Source organism: Atractosteus spatula, chromosome 22 (genome assembly GCF_055471065.1).
Source record: "Atractosteus spatula isolate fAtrSpa1 chromosome 22, fAtrSpa1.hap1, whole genome shotgun sequence".
NCBI lineage: Eukaryota > Metazoa > Chordata > Actinopteri > Semionotiformes > Lepisosteidae > Atractosteus > Atractosteus spatula.
The window spans coordinates 2382527-2403067 of NC_142727.1; the positions used below are offsets into that span (position 1 = coordinate 2382527).

At 46.0% G+C, this 20541-nt stretch overlaps 1 protein-coding gene across 1 annotated transcript; it reads left to right on the forward strand.

The window, feature by feature from the left end:
* Positions 1-408: 408 nt before the first annotated feature.
* Positions 409-6163, forward strand: LOC148816520 (histone H2B-like). The gene is made up of 3 exons (XM_088939848.1): positions 409-779; positions 1815-1994; positions 6034-6163. The coding sequence occupies exons 1-3, from the start codon at positions 409-411 to the stop codon at positions 6161-6163; spliced, it is 681 nt and encodes a 226-aa protein (XP_088795974.1).
* The last annotated feature ends 14378 nt before the right edge of the window (positions 6164-20541 follow it).

Consider the following 20541-nt stretch of genomic DNA (forward strand, 5'->3'; position numbering starts at 1 on the left):
TATGTTTTTAGGATTCATGTGTGTACATATTTAGAAGGGTTTAAGTGCATTAAATGATCGATTATTTCCAAAACTGCTTTGGACTCCCACGTTAACACAAATCGCAGAGTAATGAGAGTCGGATTTCAGAAAATCTGCACGTAGTGCTAAACGGATCACACGGCCCTTTGTTCCTGTGTGCGCGGGCGGAGGGGAGAGAGAGGCGCCTGGAGTCAGAGCGAGCGGCTCGGGCGCTCAGCCGTTTGAATTTCATTGGCGCAGAGCGCAGCCAATAGGAGAGAAGCTCTCTCGCTGACCAATGAGCCGCCTTCTTAGCTGAGCGAGCTGGTTTGCGTGCGGCCGCTATAAATAGGAGCTGTAGGAGACCAGACCTCTCAAGCCTGTTTTTACAGAGTACAGTTTGTGAAGATGCCTGAACCAGCGAAATCTGCTCCCAAGAAGGGCTCCAAGAAAGCCGTGACCAAGACGGCCGGCAAGGGCACCAAGAAGCGCAAGAGGTCCAGGAAGGAGAGCTACGCCATCTACGTGTACAAGGTGCTGAAGCAGGTGCACCCGGACACCGGCATCTCGTCGAAGGCCATGGGCATCATGAACTCGTTCGTCAACGACATCTTCGAGCGCATCGCCGGCGAGGCCTCCCGCCTGGCGCACTACAACAAGCGCTCCACCATTACCTCCCGGGAGATCCAGACCGCCGTGCGCCTGCTGCTGCCCGGAGAGCTGGCCAAGCACGCCGTGTCCGAGGGCACCAAGGCCGTCACCAAGTACACCAGCTCCAAGTAAACCCGGCCCGCCCATCCCCGATCAGCGAACCCAAAGGCTCTTTTAAGAGCCACCCACAGAGTCGAGAAGGGGCAGTCATTACCTTTTTTTTGTGTGTGTGCGCGCATGTTATTACTTTATCCAAAATTTCTTAATTATATCTAATTAATAGGGATTTCACGTCGAATAACGTGAACACCGGTGCTGTTCGTGCCTATCGGCTCTCCGGCAGGGAAGAGGTTAATGTTTCTGCTGCTGCACGAATCAGAGAAGGAGGGATCGTGTCTCAACCAGGTCCGCTTGCATGTTTTCTCCTTTTTATTTTTAGTTTGTGTTTTAACGATTAGAAATTTACAACTGCGTCTAAATCCTGTTATTATATGGTCGCATGTTTTTAGGCAGTATAAATCGAGCGAGCTTCCATAAAAATAGCCTCCATGTCTGACCTGAAACAATTATTTCGGATCTTAATGAAGCAAAACACGGGTCTCAGGTTTTAAGTTGCTGTTTATCTTGTAATGGAGTATATTTTGAAAATGCAGGATATTGAAATGTTTCTGTGGAGTTTAGGTATTACTATTATACAAGTCTTTACTATAAAAAACAAGTGAATCACATACAGTAAAAATGTTAAACTGACCCTATGCTGTGAAGGCTCTGCAAAACATTTAAACATTATTTCGAAAGATACTTTATTGATCCCGTGAGGGAAATTGCAGTGCAACAGCAGCTTAACACAGTCAACACAGCACAGTGTAACGAAGGATACAATAATAATAATGCAGTGCAATCAGTGCACTAAGAAGAGTTACTCACAGTCCAAAACACACAAAGACCAAACCAGAACAGTACACAGAAAAGTTGTATTGCACAATATAAATATATGTGTATTGCACAAGTCCCTGGCATATATTGTACAAAACGGATGTAAACGGGGAAAAAGAAAATATTTTAAAGAAATAAATATTCAAATTCTTTTTGGGAGAAAAAGCAGTCGCTTTGACTGAGAAACAGTTACAGGACCGATAGAAAAGTATCTCCCTGTTTGTAAGGTTACAGCTGAACCAGGGCGGAGCTCCTGGGTGCAGAGACCACGACTGTCCAGCAGAGGGAGCAGGAGAGAGTGGATCGGGACACGCTAAGGGGAGAAAAACAGGACACGCTTGTCTGGAAAACAAGGCAAATGTCTTTAAAATAAGAACTGCAGTCCACACGATTTCAGCTGTGGATCTCTGGTGAGTTAAATGATTTCTTCTTGCTGTCTGATAGCGGTTTTAGTGTCGGGTCATTAATAAATATTAAACGGAACGCAAGTTAAAGGAGTGAATTTAATTTGCTCATTTGATTTACTGGTTTTAAAATCTATATGAAATAGTGCAGAGGACGGAGGAAGAGACGAACTCGAAATGCAGTTCAGATATTCGAGAAAGGAGCGGCGTTTTTATATCGACTGTAAACGTTTTAAAAAGAAAGATTTCAAGAGTTTGCTCACAGACTTGGATGTGAATGTTTTGCTGTAAAGTAATTGTGTGTCTTTCCCTGCTCTCACGTCCTGGGGGCCCGTAAAATTCGGAAAGATTAGATGTTAGTCCGAAACTATTCTATAGAAACTATTCTATTTGTATGCATTTCTGTATTCTGTTACCTGTCAGAACTCTACAAAGTTTCCGAAAAGCACAGATTTAATCATATCCTAACCATCAAAAAAATATTCGGAACCTTTCTCCAGTCATATAAAATGTAATCCCCAGGCTGTTTTCACTGGTAAATATGTTCCTCATGAGGATGGTTAGCTCTTGTCCTGCAGCACAGTTCCAGGGTATTACAGTGAGAACAGTGATTATCCAGGGTATTCCAGCTCACTGTTCCTTGTGGGTATTAGAGGTCAGAGGGCTCTGCCCCAGCTCTTAAATCACTGCGTCAAACCCATTCATCTGCACTCTTCTCTGCTAGAGTTCTGAGGGCTTTGCCCCAGCGCAGTGTTGAAGATCCCTGTCTGGGGTGGTGTGCCCTGTGGACTTTGCACACGAGACATTAGTATTTTTTGTTTTAATGTATTTTCCATGTGTTTCTTCTCATTTTTCCTGTTTAAGCGCCGGACACAGTAAGTCATTGCAAAGCTCCCAGAACAAAACAAAAACATGTTATTTGCCGGTGAGGGTCTTGAGCACTTCCCACCCCTGTAAAACAGAGCCCAGCTGCCCACAGATATCCCCAGTCCTCTCTGGTGTCTGATTTCAACTTTGTAAAGCCAGTGCTGTAACCCTGTCTGTAGATGGTACTGTACTTGACCTTCAGTCTATATTGAAAAACATGATGGTGATACTTGATTCAGGCTTGACATTCGACCCACAGGTACAGCATATTGTCAAAACCTCTTTCTTTCACCTCAGAAATATGGCTTGACTACATGATTTGTATTTTATCTGAGACGTGTTTGGGCAGGGTGAGTTGGGGGTGAGAGTTCAGCTGTGCTTGCTGAGTGTAGTTTGTCTACGATGTGTTTGGATAGGCTGTGGGATTGAAAGTCCAGTTGTGACTTTTTGTGTGTGCTGTATTTTGTTTTAGAACAGTTTGCGGAAGAGTGAGAGGAGGTGTGTCCATTTGTGAATTCTGTGCTGTAGTTAGTCTCAGAATAGTCTGGGGAGGAGTGAGAGTCTAGGTCTGGTTTCTGTCCTGTAGTTTGTGTCAGAAGAGTTGGGGGATACAGTATAGGCACTGAGAGCACAATCTGTCCCTCTGTATTGTTGTTCCCCCTGGGTATACATTACTGCACAGAGCCAACAGGTACCAGTCTGCTGGGGTATACATTACTGCACAGAGCCAACAGGTACCAGTCTGCTGGGGTATACATTACTGCACAGAGCCAACAGGTACCAGTCCGCTGGGGTATACATTACTGCACAGAGCCAGAAGGTACCAGTCCGCTGGGGTATACATTAATGCACAATGCACCAACAGGTACCAGTCCGCTGGGGTATACATTAATGCACAATGCACCAACAGGTACCAGTCCGCTAGGGTATACATTACTGCAGAGCAACAACAGGTACCAGTCTGCTGGGTATACATTACAGCACAGACCCAACAGGTACCAGTCCGCTGGGGTATACATTACTGCACAGAGCCAACAAGTACCAGTCTGCTGGGGTATACATTACTGCACAGAGCCAACAAGTACCAGTCTGCTGGGGTATACAGTATATTACTGCACAGAGCTGCAACACTGCCAGGTGGGCTAATTGAACCCAGAGCTGTGAGGTTGCAATGCTAGCCACTCTACCAGCATGCTGCCCTCACTATCAGCTCATAATCCTTTCTTTTTCTTCACTCTGACTTCTGAAGTTACAGCTCTGACTGCCTTCGGTAAGACTTCATGTTCCTCCCAGGTGAAGCCGTCTCCGGCTCTGTGCAGCGTCGTGACCCAGCGCTGTGTGACAGGTGTGCTGGCAGAGAGCAGAGACCCCTCTCATCTGAAGATCTCATGAAGCAGCCACTTACAGGCCCAGGTAAGACACTGCTTGACACATTTATAGCTGCTCATCAAGAAACTTAATATCAACACTGGAGCATAATGTTGATTGTGTGATGAGAAGATTCAGCAGAATATATTTAAAGGAAATGGTCAAACCTGTAGATCAATGGAAGAACAGATACAGATTTCAACAAGTTCACAAATTTGGGGAAACTTCTGTTGGAAAAACCTGACATTTATTTATGCATCCTAAAGTTCAAACGCATCAAAAAGGAAGCAGTTCACAGTGTTGGAGGTTGTGTGGAGAGCAAGTAGAGACTCATTTACACATAATCCTGTCCTGTCTGTAAATTCAACAATACAGGAAACCTCTACATGAACCCTTAATAATATAGTGAACCTAAACACGCTGTTCCCCGTCTCCCTGGTGTGTTTGGGTAGTTTTACTTTTGATTACTTGTAAGTAAAGGGTAGATTTATACTAGGTATTCCTTTAGCTGCCAGTAAGACAACAATCACAAGAAACTGGGTTTACTGGAAAGCCCCCAACATGTGAACAGTGGATCAGTGCTGTGAGGGAGATTTCCGTCAAGAAAAAGAACAGCTTTCTCTCAGGTTACAGGCAGAGAGGTTTAGTAGATACTGGTGAGCCTGGATTGGATTTATAGCCTCACTCAAACCTGATTTCATTTGGTGAAAGAAGATGAACCAGTCTTCCAGTGTGGATTACGAGCTGTCTGTTGTGTTTTTACTGACTAGTTAATTTCCTCCATCTGTACTGGCACAGTGTAGAGAGTTAACCACGTGGAAAAGCATGTCACTGTCAGATGGAGGAGGACAATTGCTGTGTCGTGTTTAGGCTTTATGTGTGTATCCTCTTGTTGGTGAATAAAAAGCCTGTGAGAATAACTGTTGGAAGTTCTCCGCTGTAATTCCAGGTGGTGTGGGAATTCTGCAGTTCTGTTCTGTTGGAGGCAACAATACTGATAGGACTACTATACCTTCAGCACTTCACTCAGAGGATTAAAACATTTGCCTCAAAAACTCAGCATGTAACCTAGGCGTCATATTAAAGGCTCTCGTGTAATTCTCATGTTAAAACAGTATCGAAAACATGCTTCCTACAATTAAGAAATATTGCAAAACTAAGGCAGATTCTCTCCACTCAAGACACAGAGAAAGTAATACTGTACATGCTCTTGTATACAGCAGGTTAGACTACTGCAAAGCCCTACTATCAGGGAGCACCCACCACTCTTTCATCACCTTACAGCGAATTCAGAATGCAGCAGCTGGAATTGTTACTAGGAGCAGAAGGTATGACCAATATAACCCCCATGCTTAGCTCTCTTCATTGGATTCCTGTCAGGTACAGGGCGGACTTCAAAATCCTTCTACTTCCTTACAGGGCTCTCCGAGGTCAGGCACCTGTCCGTCTAATGGAACTTATTCATGTTTACCATCCAAGTCAGCCGGTTAGATCACAGAATGCAGGTCTTCTTCGTATTCCGCGCATTAATAAAAAAACAGTTGGAGGTAAAGCCTTTAGATACAGAGCCCCTCGCTTATGAAACTGTCTCCCACCCCATGTTCGGGACGCCGAGTCGATCTCAGTATTCAAATCCAGACTGAAGACCTATTACTTCAGCCTAGCCTGCTCACACCTTACATTATAGCCTGCTGCAACCATGGCTGCTGGTGCTGCTGTACATGCCATTGTGTGTCTCTGTGTTGGCCCACCAGGTAGACACATCTGTTCTGATCAAACTATCCTATTCTCCTCCCCCCATGTCTGGATGGTGCCCGGGCTGGGTACCATCTGCGTTGGATGCTGCATCACTGCCTTGGATCCAAGAGGGACATCGTGGATGTAGCTATCGTTTACGAGGATTTTGGTGGTCTACAGAGATCTGCATGGAGTACTGACATAGAGAAGACATGATGGATGGATTAATACCTTCATTCATTTCTCCCTTTTTTAATTGTATAATTTTAGCATTTAGGGGTGTGGCAGACAGTTGACCTTGGACCCCTACAGGTTTCTTTTCTCCTTACTGAGGAGTTTGTGGTTCCTCTCCTTCGTTGTCTTCTGGTCTTTTCTGTTCTGTATTCACAACATGTACGGTCACTTATTTTGTTAAGTGCCTTGGGGCAACCTTGTTGTGAAAGGCACTATGTAAAAATAAATTGTATTAAATTGAATTCTGCAAGCCGCCCGTGACTCCGCCGGCGTCGGAGCGCAGAGGCTGTCCAGGGGTGCAGCTGGGACCCCAAATCCACACACAGGCCGTGTTCTGCTGCAGTGAGACCCGAGTCTGCCAGGGGTCAGAGGTCAAGAGTTCCAGGGGCTCTCTGGGCAGGACTCTCCAGCTCCCTGTGCCCCTGAGGGAGGAGGCTCGGAGCTGGGAGACAGTGGGGTCCCGCTCTGGGGTCTGTGGGGCCTGGGGGAGCAGTCAGGTGTCACCCCTCCTCTTGGTGGGGGAGGCTGTTGCCTCAATAGTTCATTCTGTCTTCTCTTCCAAGGTGCACAATCCTCTTCTCCCTGACCCAACGCTGGAGGCGTGTTGCTGTGCTGACCGCTGTCTGAGGATCACAATGGCACCTGCCCTCCCACCCTCAACACCTGCAGCCCCTCCTCTCTAGAGGGTCTTGAGGAAGGCCTTCCCTCCTCTTGGACCCCCCAACTCCTCTCTCTCTGTGGTCTGACCTTCCCCATTGATGCCCTCTCCTCCCACAGGGGCTGATGACACCACGTCCATGATTAACTGCTGCCCTATTCCTGTGAGCTGTGGTGGCAGGTTTATTGGTTTATCTGGGTGAGGGAAGAGGCACAGTGCCAACAGAGCACCAGCTGAAGTCACACATGAGCCCAGAAGTGTGGGAATAAGAGAATTGGGGTTTCGTTTTTTAGCTCGTTTTTAAATGAACACTGGTTTTCTATTTTCAAGTTCCACAAAGGAGAAGAGACTCAGTTCTCCTGGGTATCACAGGAGCTGCGCAGGAAGTGGAGAAGAGTGTGGTTGGGGTGCAGGGGTGATTGGTCTGCTGGGGTGTTTCCTGCAGGCAGCGACAGCAGATGCAGCTCCAGTACTCCAGCTCCTGCGGCTGGGACCCCAGTCTCCAATCGGGAAGCTGCAGGAGAGACTCTCCCCAGGCCCTGCAGGGAAAAGCAGCAGCCTGGTCAGTTAGTATCAATCTCAGCCTCCACTGGCTGCTGCCAGCTGGTGCTGGTTAGGGCTACAGTCCTGCTAATCTACTGGACTGACAATAAACTGTTCCCATTGCTAAAGAAAAAAAAATATTGTAATAAAAATTAAACAGAATTCCCTGCAAGAGAAACCACAGCCCTTGTGTTTCTGGTCCTGCTTTTTTCCTCCTCTCCCAGGGGTGCAGGGAGGACAGGAGCTGCTCCCTTCCTCCAGGAGGTTCAGCACTCTGGGGGACTAAGGCTGGGAGAAGGGAGGACCAGCTCCTCTCCCCACTGGCAGAGGGATGGAGTCCACAGCTCTCTCAGATCTGCTCCCCTTCTGATCCAGAGCTTAGACATTCCTACTGCCAGACCTGACGGCTTTAAGAAAAGGGATCTGAGGGCTGTAGGCAGCCACTGTCATACAGTGCTGAACTACATTCATTCACCATATTGATCAACAGTACATTCCAATGGCTGATTCTGTACTCAACCTGCCAACTGTAGGAGTTCTGTCTGCACTGAAGTAGCAGGTGTTAGTAATGAAACAGCTCCAGCCAGGACAGCTGCCCTGGGGACGAGTGGAGAAGCAGCAGGAAGGTCAACAGTTCCTCCCCCAGCTAGAGTCCCTGGCAGCAGCTCTTCCCTGGAGAGGAAGAGCCCCCTCTGCTTGGCCAGGAGAAGCCACTGGGACACACTCTGCTGGGCTGACAGCTCTGGCCTCTGCAGACAGTCCTTCCTCTCATTCTCCAGGGGTGCTGGGCAGGACCCCACTGGGCCTCTGGGGCACCACTGTCCACCCTCCTCTCTGGGACACAGATACTCCCACACCACTTCTAGACACTGGGCTCTGAGCTCCCCACTGCACTGGAGACCCTGGGCTCACAGCAGACTCCTTCCTCTCCCCCTGTTGACCCTGACCTGGGACAGGCCAGCCCCTCCACAGCCATGAGCTCAGGGTCCTGCAGGCTGGAGCCAGTCCTGTCCAGAGCACCAGCAGCTGCCACACCAGCTGGGCTCCTAGTTTAGAAAGAGCTCCACACCAGTCCCACCAGCAGCAGGGGGACTAGGCCACAGCCCCACACTTGCTGTAGGGCTCTTGTCTCCTCCCTCTCAGACAGGGTGAGCTCCAGCACACTGCTGGCTCTCTTCTGGCCTGACTCCCTCTCCTGAGCCCCTGTGGGTCAGCTGTCCAGTCACAGGACTCCAGGTTGCAGCACCTCACATGACCACTTGAGGCACTGTCTCACTGCTACCATCACACAGAGAAGATCCTGACTCCAACAAAAAAGAGAAACTTGTAAAACCAAAAGGACAATAAAAAAATACATTTAGAGGCTTAAACAAGAAAAACACAAATAACACCAAAAGGCTTTCACCAAACAGCATAAGACTAGCAACTGCTCTTTCTTACCATGACCAGTCTATTCTGAATCCCACTGCCACTCCTTCCTGAGACTCTGACACAGCTTTTATACACCTCAATCCCGTGTGAAAATCCTCCCAGTCCAATCAGCCCTTCAGACAATCAGTGTCCACAGGTGCAGCTCTTGACACTGGAGAGTCTGTGTCCTGTTCTGCAAGCCTGCAGTGGCGCCACACTGTGGTCGGTCCTGTCTCAGGGCAGCCTGACAGACAGGGACTGTGGGAGGACTATTATCACATTCTCACAGAGGGAGATCTGCAGGGACTCAAGCAGGCAAAGACAGACAAGGTTTCGATACACAATGGTCTTACTGACTGTTTCAGACAGGAGTTGTATCTGTTACAGCTGGAATGAGACGCAGGGAGTTTGACAGATGTACAGAGGGGTTTAGACACAATAATCAATACAGGATCAATTACAAAGGGATCAATACAGCCTTCAGCAAATTGTAGAATGAGAGTGAGTGTAAGAGAGGCACAGACCTCCAACTTTTACCCCGAGCTGTAAAACTGATCAGGTATTTAAAATCATAGCTGGAAACTGACAGATCTCTGATCCAAACAGATCAATAGACACACGTGTGACAGGCAGGGACAGATTTCTCCAGGACTGTGTGAAATAAGTCAGACAAACTGTTCTGGACTGTGGCAGAGAAGCACAGTTAACAGAATAGTGGCTGAAAGATCTGCAGGCAAACTGCTGTGGAAAACAAATTCATTTCAACCACAGAGCCAGTGTGTCAGAACCAGCAGGTGATGGAGGAAGAAATAAAACTGATCTGAAGACAAAGAGAAGAACACAAAAACTGACACTAGAGTAAAAAAATGTGTGATGAGAACATGATTTCAGTCAGCACACTGCACTGAACCTGTTAGCTTGATGAAAACGTGTTCAGGAAGATCAGAGGGAGAGAGACCAGTGTTCAGGCACCTTCAGCACAACATCCCACTGAGGCTCATTCAGAGCTGGTGAGGGTGTCAGTCTGAGACTCTTGGCCTGGAGCTGGTGTCTGTTGTGTCACTGAGTATCAGGGCCAGGAGCTGGACTGGATACAGATGACATCGCGGTCAGTGGAGCACAGCTGGAAACTGAAAAGGGCTTCATTAAAGCAGCCTCCATAGACACGTGTAGCAGTGTCTCCGCCTGGCGGCCACACTGTGAAATGTCACCTTCTGACATCGCTTTTCACAGTGTTACTGCAACTTTAAATGTCCACATTTAAACTGATTGAAGTAGTTCAGGTGAGTAGCTGTGTCAGCATGCGTAAACTGCAAAGGAACAAGTAATAGGCTTATTCCCTGCTGAAAAGAGAAGAAAGAAAACACAACGTTCCGGCTGTCCAGCCTTCTTCAGGTGTGAGCTGAACGTTGTGTTTTCTTTCTTCTATATTGAACTGATTGTTCGCTTAATTCTCTAACATTTGTATCCTAGATTATTTTTCAAGGTTAAAATTAAAACTTTTGATGAGTATAATTCTAAATCATAACTTATTGGAACTCGCTATATGATCGTTTTAACGTGATATTTCGATATATATTCGTTACTCTGGATACTAAATTAACTACATTTAATACATCTTTAAATAATTTCTGCTGTAACAAGATTCTGAAATTAAGCCTATTGATCGGGCTACAGCAGGTGGTGTCGATTCCGATAACAGTAGTGAGGGTCTGGTGTGTATTAAACACCCGGATCATGTGACTGGGGTCTGTCCTCTCTGTTTATGAATAAGAAGATCTACAGCCAATCAGATCACAGGATTGAGCCCAGCGATGTCGCGATTGGTCAGTGGGAGTTATTGCTGATTGACAGTTAAGTTTTCCCAATTATAGACGAGTCTCGGTCCAGTTGCCCAATAAACTCCGAGATTCAGGAGAGGGGCGGGAATTTAAATGTGTTGTTGTTCCTCTGCGTTTAAGAAACCGTAAGGATTTATTATTTAGAAAGAAGTAACATTTAATCGGTGTCGCTTTTCTCTGTGAAACATCCGAGGCGGCTTTTTGTGCTGTAGCTGTAAACTGTTGCTGTTTTTCTCGTATTTTGTTCGTTTGTCACATGAAATCACGGCGCTACGTTACACGCGTTGCTGTGGAAACTTTATTTCTGCTTCAGACACGTTGAGCCTCAGTGATCGTGAACCTTCGTGCAGATGAAGATGATGATGAAAAAGACGATGATGGTGAGACCCTCGTGTGTCAGAGCGCGTCTTCTAACTGTTACTGGAGAAACAAGACTGAAGCTCAGACCTTTCCAAAGGCTGAGTCCCTGAGCTGTGAGGATCATGAGGACTAGCTGGACAGTCCACTGTCCACTCCACAGCCCTGAGGAAGGAGGTAGGCAGGACAAGAGCTCATCTTTAACAGAAGCTGTGAGAACTGAGGGTAGATTTGACTTTATTTATTTGTTCTCATCGTACATTTTATGAATGGGCTCTTGCTGTGTATTGTGTTATGTCATTTACCTGTCTGCAAAAACACTTTCCCCTCTGGGACAATAAAGTAAGTAAGAGGTGTCCAGTCCTGGAGGGGTCAGTGTGTGTCTGCAGCAGGGCTGTCCAGTCCTGGTCCTGGAGGGGTCAGTGTGGCTGCAGATGATCCAGGTGTTTTTGATCAGCAGCTGCTGAAGAGCTGGGAAAAGGTGTTTGTTTGGTCCAGTTTAACCAGTAACCAGCTGGTTTAGCTCCAGTCTCTCTCCTCTGTAGGTCTATACTGTGTCCATGAGAGATCTAGAAGACAGACAGTGATTACCTGTTGATTTGTGTTTGTTGATGTAGTTATTACATTATAATATTGATTTTTCTCAGCACTAGAATAGATAAAGAGAGAATACAGATTCTGATTTAATCTTTATTTAGAAATAATTCCCTAAACATTTAAATGTTAAATTTTCCAGCAGTTATTGAATATTTATAGACATAGACAATGTTTTGAATATCTGTTAAATATATATATATATTGCTTTATATACCTGTGCAGATCTTAAACTTGTCTCTGCTGGATCTCTTCAGTTTGCTGTGTGTTGTTTGTATTGTCTCTCTGTTCAATCTTATCATTGCCATCGTGATGTGGAATAGTGTTGTCAATTGTTGTGTTGAAAGGAGATGATCTCTGTTGTAGTAAACTGTGCTGTGCTCTTTGATCCCTCTGTCTGAGCTGCTCCTACACTGCTGTGGGTATTTTCTCAGGGACAGCCTCTGGAGAATCTGTACCAGCCTCAGGAATGGACACCGATATCAGCTAATTCCTTCATTCTGATAATTCACTACACTAATGTACTGTTTAAACATAATAAAACACTCCTGAGCAAACTTTTAGTCACTTGTTTTTATCTTATTTTTGTTCTTTAATTCAAATCAGGTTGTGAACACCTCTTCCATGCTCTTGGGTTTTATTTCCAGTGTCTGTGGAGGAAAGTGTGGTCTTTGTGGTGATGAGAGAGCTCTCTGCTAGTCATATCGAAGAGTTTCGGGGGAACTTCTGATATGAGCTCTGTGCCTTTTAAGGGGTGAGATTCTCATGGAGAACAGTGGAAAGGTGAAGCCTGATTGTCCTCATTTAGAATTGAAGTCTAATTCCATCATACTGTCAAACTCAGAGCTGCTCAATACAAACAGATGGAGTCACACTGACACACTGCAACACCTTTCACAGTGAAGCAGAGTCCTGTGCAATATGCAGGACTGACAGCCCCTCTGAACACTGTGCAGGATCACAGCAGCTCCAGATCACTGCAGGATTGAGCGCAGCTCCAACTATCCTCAATCTTCACAAACATCATGAATTCACTTCATGTGAGCTGCAGTTGTGCAGTGGCTCCTGCAGTCCAGCTGTGTTCTCTGCTCTGTCTTTATTACAGAAGGGGGTCCTGCTCTCGGCCGGGGAGTGAATCGCAGTTTCAAAGCTTTTATATTTGGCGGCGCTATATTTCTGCGCGGCGCTGTAGCTCGTCGTGTAGCGCGCTGGTCTGCGGGCGGTGAGAGTCTGGGTTCAAATCCCCACAATGATGTGCGGTCAGTGCAGACCTGGGTTCAATCCCCGAAAGAAAAGCTTTTGTAAAACCCGAAACACAGTAGATGAGCAGAGATACTACTTTTTGAATTGCAAGAAGAGGAGGGATACATTTTTATTTTTTTCGATTTTTTTCGTTAACCGAAATTTTGCCAGATAAGTATGACCGCGGAGTTACTCCAGATTTGGCAGGAAGTATAGCTCACTCAGCTAAACCCCGACTCCTCCACATCTCCACCCCGGAGCCCCGGGTTCGAGACCCGCCTGGCTCGGTTGATGTTTTTCTCTCGAGCTCAACTTGCGCTCTTATGATTGGCTGCTCTTACACCCACCTCTTCCACACGCTGATTGGACACTCTTAACACTGAACCCCGCCCTTAAGCCCAGCCACACCCCCGTCTCAGTCACCATGGTGACGGGACGCATTCCCTCAGCAGCGCGGAGCGTCATCCTTCACCTACCGGGCTGCGAGTGTCCTCGGGCTGGCGGGGCTCTAATCGAGGCCGGGGATGGAGGCTGCAGTCTAGGCCGCAGACCAGCGGCTCCCAACTCCCCGACCACGACAGCCCGGTGCCCGGAGGGTGTAGCGCTGCGAGCCGCTTGGTGTGGCTGCTCACAGGGGGACCCAATTCACGGTTCTCCACACCCCTGTACCCCACCATCCCACACCCCAGACCCCAGAATAATCAATTAACCAATTAACACTCACAGCAGTTTATTACAGCAAATAAGGATATAAAACATAAAACAATTACACTATACAGCAGTGTTATTAAGCAGGTATCCATACATTTCCATCTCAGTCCCCGGTGTCTCTTATTTTGCTACCTTTGTCGTCCTTTTCGCTCTCATCAGGGGGTTCACGTTATAAATAGGGGCGGGTCTGTGCTCCAGACCCGTGCAGGCTGGGGTCCCGGCCAGAGGGAGGGGAGGTGGGGGGGACTCCGGCGGCTCGCTGGCTGGGAGAGAGGCGGCTGGTACCCCGCTGCTCTCCCGGTACAGGCGCTTTGCTCGGCTGCCGGGAAGAAAAAAAACCTTACATTAAATTTTACTTACAGGTTTCAACAAAAGCAACAACGCTTTCTACGAGTAATGCATTTTAAATGTTTTTAACTCTCTCGCTTTAACTTTTACAACAGGACAGCCGGCGTTTCGAGAGCAAGGTAAGCGGTTTCTCTCTCTCTCCTCACACCGGGGGTTTCGGTTTTCACACCGGGTCTCATACGGCTTGGCTCCAGTTTCCTGCGGTCAGTCACCAGTAACTCGAGTTACCAGTTTCCCCCAGTTCAAGCTAAACGGTGCGGTCGCCGCGTCTTCATGCAAACTAGCTCCGGAGAAAGAAAACCCAGCCGGACCTGCAGCTGCACAGTGAGTCGATACCGGTAAGAGAGACGAAGCCCCTGTGAAAGTGGTTTTCAGTCCTAAACGAGCCTTGAAGCTGCGCTTTCCTGACCGGGTCTCTCTCGGCCTCTAGGAAGAAGAGACTCGGACTCGCCTGTGAATCCGCCGCGGAGCTCCGGTCACTCGGTACACGGGTGGGTCTGCGCTCAGGTCTCCACGCCGAGAAGGACCCGACAGCCGCCGTTTAAAGCCCAGAGCCGCGCCAGGATCCTGCAGAAGCCTGGAATATAAACGAGAAAAAGCGTATTGTGCAGGTAAAAACACAACACACAACAAGCAGTTTAAAGAAACTGAAGCACGATTTTAATACCACGTTTCTCCGCAGAGTCGAAGCCACAAGTCCTACAGCCCGTCCGGCAGCTCCGCCAAAAGTAAGTTTCGAAATTCATTTACTTTTCAAGCCCCATTTTATAAAATTTTCCACTCGGACCGAGAAAAGCCGACAGCCGTCGCCCAGAATCCCGCTCCAACTAAACGGTGAATTTGAGAAACTTTCTTTGTTTGCAAACTCGCTATTTAAAGGCAGAGAAGCGACTCGGGCGTCGGAACCGCTAAACAGCCGCGGATTGAAGTCTAATTGCAGACTGACCGCACCTGCCTTCTCATTCAGACTCGGCCAATAGGGGCGGCGGATCCCGGAGCTGCTCGTCTCTGCTGCTAAACAGCGAGTTTTCAAACAGGGACACGAGAGACCAAAAATCCCCTAACAGGGACAGTTAAACAAAATAAATCTCATCTGAGGATAAAAAGGTTTTAATATGAGCTATGCAGCTTGCAGCCCTTCCAGTGCACTCCACTGCTGTAATCTGACTCGACCAGCTGCTTAATTAGTGCTGATTCTGCTAATTATCAATTCCACAGCACTGGGTGCAGCTACACTGTAATGCAGTGGACTGGAGAGGCTCAAAGTAGCTCTGATTGCAGTATCAAGGTCCCACCTTCATACTACAATACCCTGAGACAGGACGGGCTCCCACACTGACACTACACTGCCCACTCGTGCTCTTTATTCACCTCAAGGCAACACTGCTCACAGGGAATACAAATAAGGAACAAGCTGGTGTCAACTCCACTCTGGAAAGGAAACAAGAAAATGGATCTGGCTGTGGAGTTGTCTGTGTGTCAGGAGGCCATCAGGCTGCAGAGAAACAGGACACCTTGAGACAGAACAGGAGTCTGAAGAGGCTCTGAGATAGAAAGCAATCACTAATACACCTGTGCTCAACCCATCACCTGACCATGTCAAGCCCAAACAGTTAATAAACCTCATACGCAGCACTCATTACTAAACCAGTTTAGATTCTCTGGTTTATACACTCTCCTGTGATGAGATGTTAATGGTTCCTGCCCCTCGCCTGTTTTCTGACAGCATACAAACCACACAGCAGCTCTCCTGCGCTTGTTGGGGTGAACTCGACTGTCGCAGGGGAAGGACATGTTTTCTGATGATGTGGAGTGAGACTGAATCCTGCAGTTAGTATGTGAATGTGATTCAGATATCAGGACTCTGCAGTGACAGTGTTAAGGATAATTGTAGCTGTTGTCTCACACATGAAGAAAACCCCAGAGCCAGAATAAATGTTCCTCTCAGTGTGGAATTCTCCCCTACTTGTTCCTCTGCAGCTCCCACACTGACATTCCTCTCCACTCTGAGCACATTCAAACAGGCAGGTTTTCCCTACAGCTGAACCTTTCACCAACAGCCTCAGCTGCACTCCCACCTAAAGACACTCAGATCTTTTTCATGGTCCAGTGGAAGAATTCTAACAGCACAGAATATGAACAAAGCACATTAATTCATGTCACTGGCCCTGTCAATCAGCCCCTCCTGTCAAGGTGTATTGATACTGTGGGACACTTGAAAATGCAGGTTTTCATTGGAAAGGTACAGTGTCCTCCATCAGTACTGCAATGAGTCAACTTTACAGTCAAGCAAGTTGTTCTTGTGATCAGAACAGAAATATTATCCTGGTTTTATTCTGTGGTAATTCTCTGCATACATTTGATCATATTGGAATACAAAATGTTCAACTTTCTATTTTGAAGTTACTGGGACACATTAACTTTAAATACATTTCAGAGTGTAGCAGAGTATGTGCTTGTATATCTTTGAGACAGTAACTGCATGAGGTCTGAGACCCATTGAGCTCACTGCCCTCTGTAATCATCTGAGATGCTGTTGCCACCAAGTTCTTATTTAGTCTTTAGGTGATCATACTTCAATTGCTTTTCCTTCTGTCAATAGGGTTGAAATCTAGGTGTTAGACCCAACAAGTTGAGGTGTTTCTACAGTTATTCTCCTGATGACCTCCTTGGTTGCATTATAAACTGACTCAAAGCTACAGCACCTGAATATTTTATGTGTGTCCTCTGAGCCGAGATGTAGATGACATGTACGGTCCCTAACTAACACCACCTCTAATCCTACTCCTGTACATGTGATCAGCATCTGAGCTCAGAGGGAGCGCAGAGGACATTGAGGTGTTGCTGGAGCTCTCAGCTCTGAGTCCACAGCCTTCAGGTTTGAGCTTCAGTGACCCAGTACACTAGTGCTGATGGAGACAGACAGGTGAAGGAGTCTCCTCATGATCTCCCCAGGCCAGGCCATGACTCTCACATGAGGTGCTGTTCACTGGAGCATCTGCAGCTCCTTTCTTTCTCCACACTTGAACCTGTCATCTTTGTCCTCTGAGCGCATGCTGAAGCCTGGTGGAGGTAATGTCATGGCCTGGGGAGGCTTGAATGTCTCAGACTGGGTCACTCCTCTTCATTGAGGATGTAGCCAATGATTGCAGCAGCAGAGGAATTTCTGAAGTTTACAGAAACAGGGTCTCTGATGAAGCAGAAAAGGCTTCCATACGTATTGGACAGTGCTGCACCATGCAGCATGACAATGACCCAAAGCATCCAGTCAGTGCAACCAAAGAGCTCATCAGGAGAAAACAGAAACTGGTCAAGTGTGTCTGCAGGTCTCAATCCAACTCAAAGTCACTGCTTTAGCATGATACAAAATAAAAGCATCTCAAGAACAGGCGCTACCTCATCTTCATTGACGATACTGAGTACAGTGAGCTCATTTACTGGTTTATGCTATGAAATGCACGTAACATGAATGCATCCCAATAAGTCAGACCATATGACATGATGAGGATTAATTCACCACTATTCCTACTGCCTCCTGGTGTTCATCCACACTCCCAGAGAACTGAGATGCAGATTTCCAAATTGAGGAGAATCTGATTTACAGGGTGAGTTGGCTTAGATCCCCACACCCTGACATCACACTGACACTCCTTCACTACAGCTGCAGCACTGAAGTAATCTGCATTAATGTGGAAGTCTGACATGTACAATTCATCAAGCATATTCTGTACTTGTCCAGACCTCCATCTTATATGCTTGTTTCTGTATCAATACTAATATTCTCAATCATTTAATATGTAAAACCAGAACCCTGAACTTGTTGCTGGACTTGTCAGCTACACCTCACTGTCTTCTGCACGAACAGCTCAGTCAGGAGGTCAGCAGGAGGAAACAGTGGACAGTCTTGTACTGGCCAGGCCAGTCTCCACGTTTAAATCCTCCTGAGCAGCATTTTACAGGCTGAAGAAAATCAAAACCACAAGAATAGACAACTTGGTAGCTGCAGAGAGGAGGATGCTAAGAATACTGAGCTGACTGTGTCCAGACTGCAGGCAGTTATTGTCTCAAAGGCAGCTTCACCCACATGGTTCACAGTCTTTACTGTCACTTGAAATTACAGCCTTGAACTGGCTGTGCTTGAATATGATCAAATGTATGCAATTCCAAAAATAAATTGTATGTTTTATTCTGTTTGTTATTCATCGTCTCCTGTGCATGAATAAACATTGCTTGACTGTAAAGTTGTGGCTCATTGCTGGGGGTACTGGGTGCAGATCGAGGACGAGTCTGGCTGTATTTAACAATGGAGGGGTTGACATGATTTGCTTTGGAACTGAGGGACCTGTGCTCAGGGGCAAACTGAGAACTAGATCTAGTTATGGGAAGCACTTGATTAATAGTAACACCCTGTTCAGTGGAGTGTTCTGCACTCGGGTTTTAACTGTATAACAGGCTACAGCCCATTCAGTGATCTAGTGCTCAATATGCCGCACTGTCCCGGGACAGATGTGATGGCAGTACTGTACAGCACACTTCGCTCTGCATGACCCCGGCACATACAGATTCCTTATAGCGCCAAGTTCTTTTTAAAAAGCTAAGACGAACCTAGAACGAGTTAAAATATAAAAGCAACACACGGGTGAGAGTAGAGTTTAAAAAGCACAACCCAGCTCGGACAAACAGACCGCGTCTCTGTCGGCGCTGCAGCGCGATTTGAACAAACAGCGTCTTGGTCAAATTCCTGACGCCTGTGCAGTGCTTGAACGTTGAAATTAATAAAACTTCATATGGTTCCTACATCTGAATCGAAATGAAAGCGGGCGAGCATTTCTCGTGACAGTAAGGACACGGGCTGGAGGTCTTGAGCCCTTTTTATTCGAAATTCATTTCCCCGACATTGAGACGAGCCCGTGTTCCGCAAAGCGAGCTGCGCTGTACTGCCGAGTGATTCCCTGAGCCCCCCCGCCAGCGCAGCTCCTCACTCCTGTCTGCTTACTGTCGCTGCGCTGCTGCTCAGTGCTGAACTCCGAGCTCTTACCTGCTTGTCTTGTGTTTCAGGTCTCCCCTGGCTGCTGTCCCTGCCGCCCGCACAGGACCCATCCCGCACTGACCAGACTGCTGGCGCTGGACAGGAAATCGTCATCCCGGACGCCGTTACTTCTGATTCTGCATCTCACTCTATTTTTTGGTTTCATTGTTGCCAACTGTCTTTGATTTGTATGCTTGCAAAACTTAATAAAGAACTTTGACTTCTGTCTTACTTTCTTCTTCTTTTCTTCGAAACATTATTTCTAACACAAACATAAAACCAAACAAAACGGCGAACGAGCACCGCCCACAATGCATATTCATGAGGGGCGTGGTTAATGAAGGGCGTGTCGCATTATTGAGTAGGGGGGTGTCGCATTATTCATGAGAGGGTGTCACCAAATGATGATGTCACACCAGCCAATCAAAAATGTTTGGATGAGAGCCCACCTCCAAGATTTTTGCTCGCAGGTGATTGGTCAGTTTGAAGCACAACTTCAGCTATGGGATAAAATTCCGTTTTCTCTATTCTGATTGGTTGAAGGACCTGTCAATCAAATCACCACACCCCCAAAAATGACGCACTTCTGAAGGGTTGTCTTTATATGATTGACATGAGGTTTAACCCAATCGCAGAAGCCCATCTCCAAGACCAGCCCCGGGTGAGATTTGTTTAATACTAATGAACTTTAATTCACTTAATACATAAACAAATTATTCATTATAATGAATTAGAATAATTTGAAATGTTAATTAGTAATTAAACATTTAGACAGCAAGTCTTTTTGTTTCAATTTCCCTAAGATATTTACATGTTTTAGGTAACACAATATGAAAGACAGCAACCAAGTTTTTAAAAATACATTCTCCAAAAAAAAGACAAATAAGCCAGAAGTAAAATGAATTTAAATTTTATTTGTGTTCAGTACAAGTGTAAACATACATTTTAGAAATCAAAAAGCATTCGAGTGAAAACACTTTATTTCCAGTTGAAAAAAGAAAAAGAACAACAGAAATCATTAAAACAGAACTTATTAAAATACAAGTGACTGGTCAACCGATTTTAATACAAATTTAAATACCCATGAGAGCGTTAACGCCGACATCTTACTGACAAAAGAAGCAGTAGAAAAAAAAACGAAATTCACACAGTAAACATGAGAAAACATTATTTTTACTAGAATTGTTTTTTTTATTTCACATTATCACATTGGCAAATAGTTCATTAAAATACAAGTGACTAGTGCACGATTTTAATAAATGCAAATGTAATGCAAATACGAGTTAACAAACATCTTAGAGAAAACAGTCACTTTTTCCACAAAAGCAAAGTGAGCGGTTTTTAATTCAGTACCAACAATAAAAACCTTAAAAATTAAAAAAAACATTCTAGCCAAAAACTAATTTTCTAGTTCATATTAACAAGAGAAATGCAAATCAGCTCATTAAAATACAGCGACTGATTTTAATAATGCAAATATGAGTTAACAAACATCTTACAAAAAACAACAGAAAGTCACGTTTTCCACGCTAAAGCAAAGTGGGCGTTTTAATTCAATACAAACAATAAAAACCTTAAAAAACAAAAAAGAACAATTCTAGCCAAAAACTA

Bases quoted from the DNA above. Each gene is read 5' to 3' on its own strand.
- LOC148816520 (XM_088939848.1), top strand. From the start codon at position 409: ATGCCTGAACCAGCGAAATCTGCTCCCAAGAAGGGCTCCAAGAAAGCC. The intron at 780-1,814 runs GTAAACCCGGCC...CCTGTTTGTAAG, and splicing joins ACCAAGTACACCAGCTCCAA to GTTACAGCTGAACCAGGGCG. The intron at 1,995-6,033 runs CTGGTGAGTTAA...CCCCATGTCTGG, and splicing joins ACGATTTCAGCTGTGGATCT to ATGGTGCCCGGGCTGGGTAC.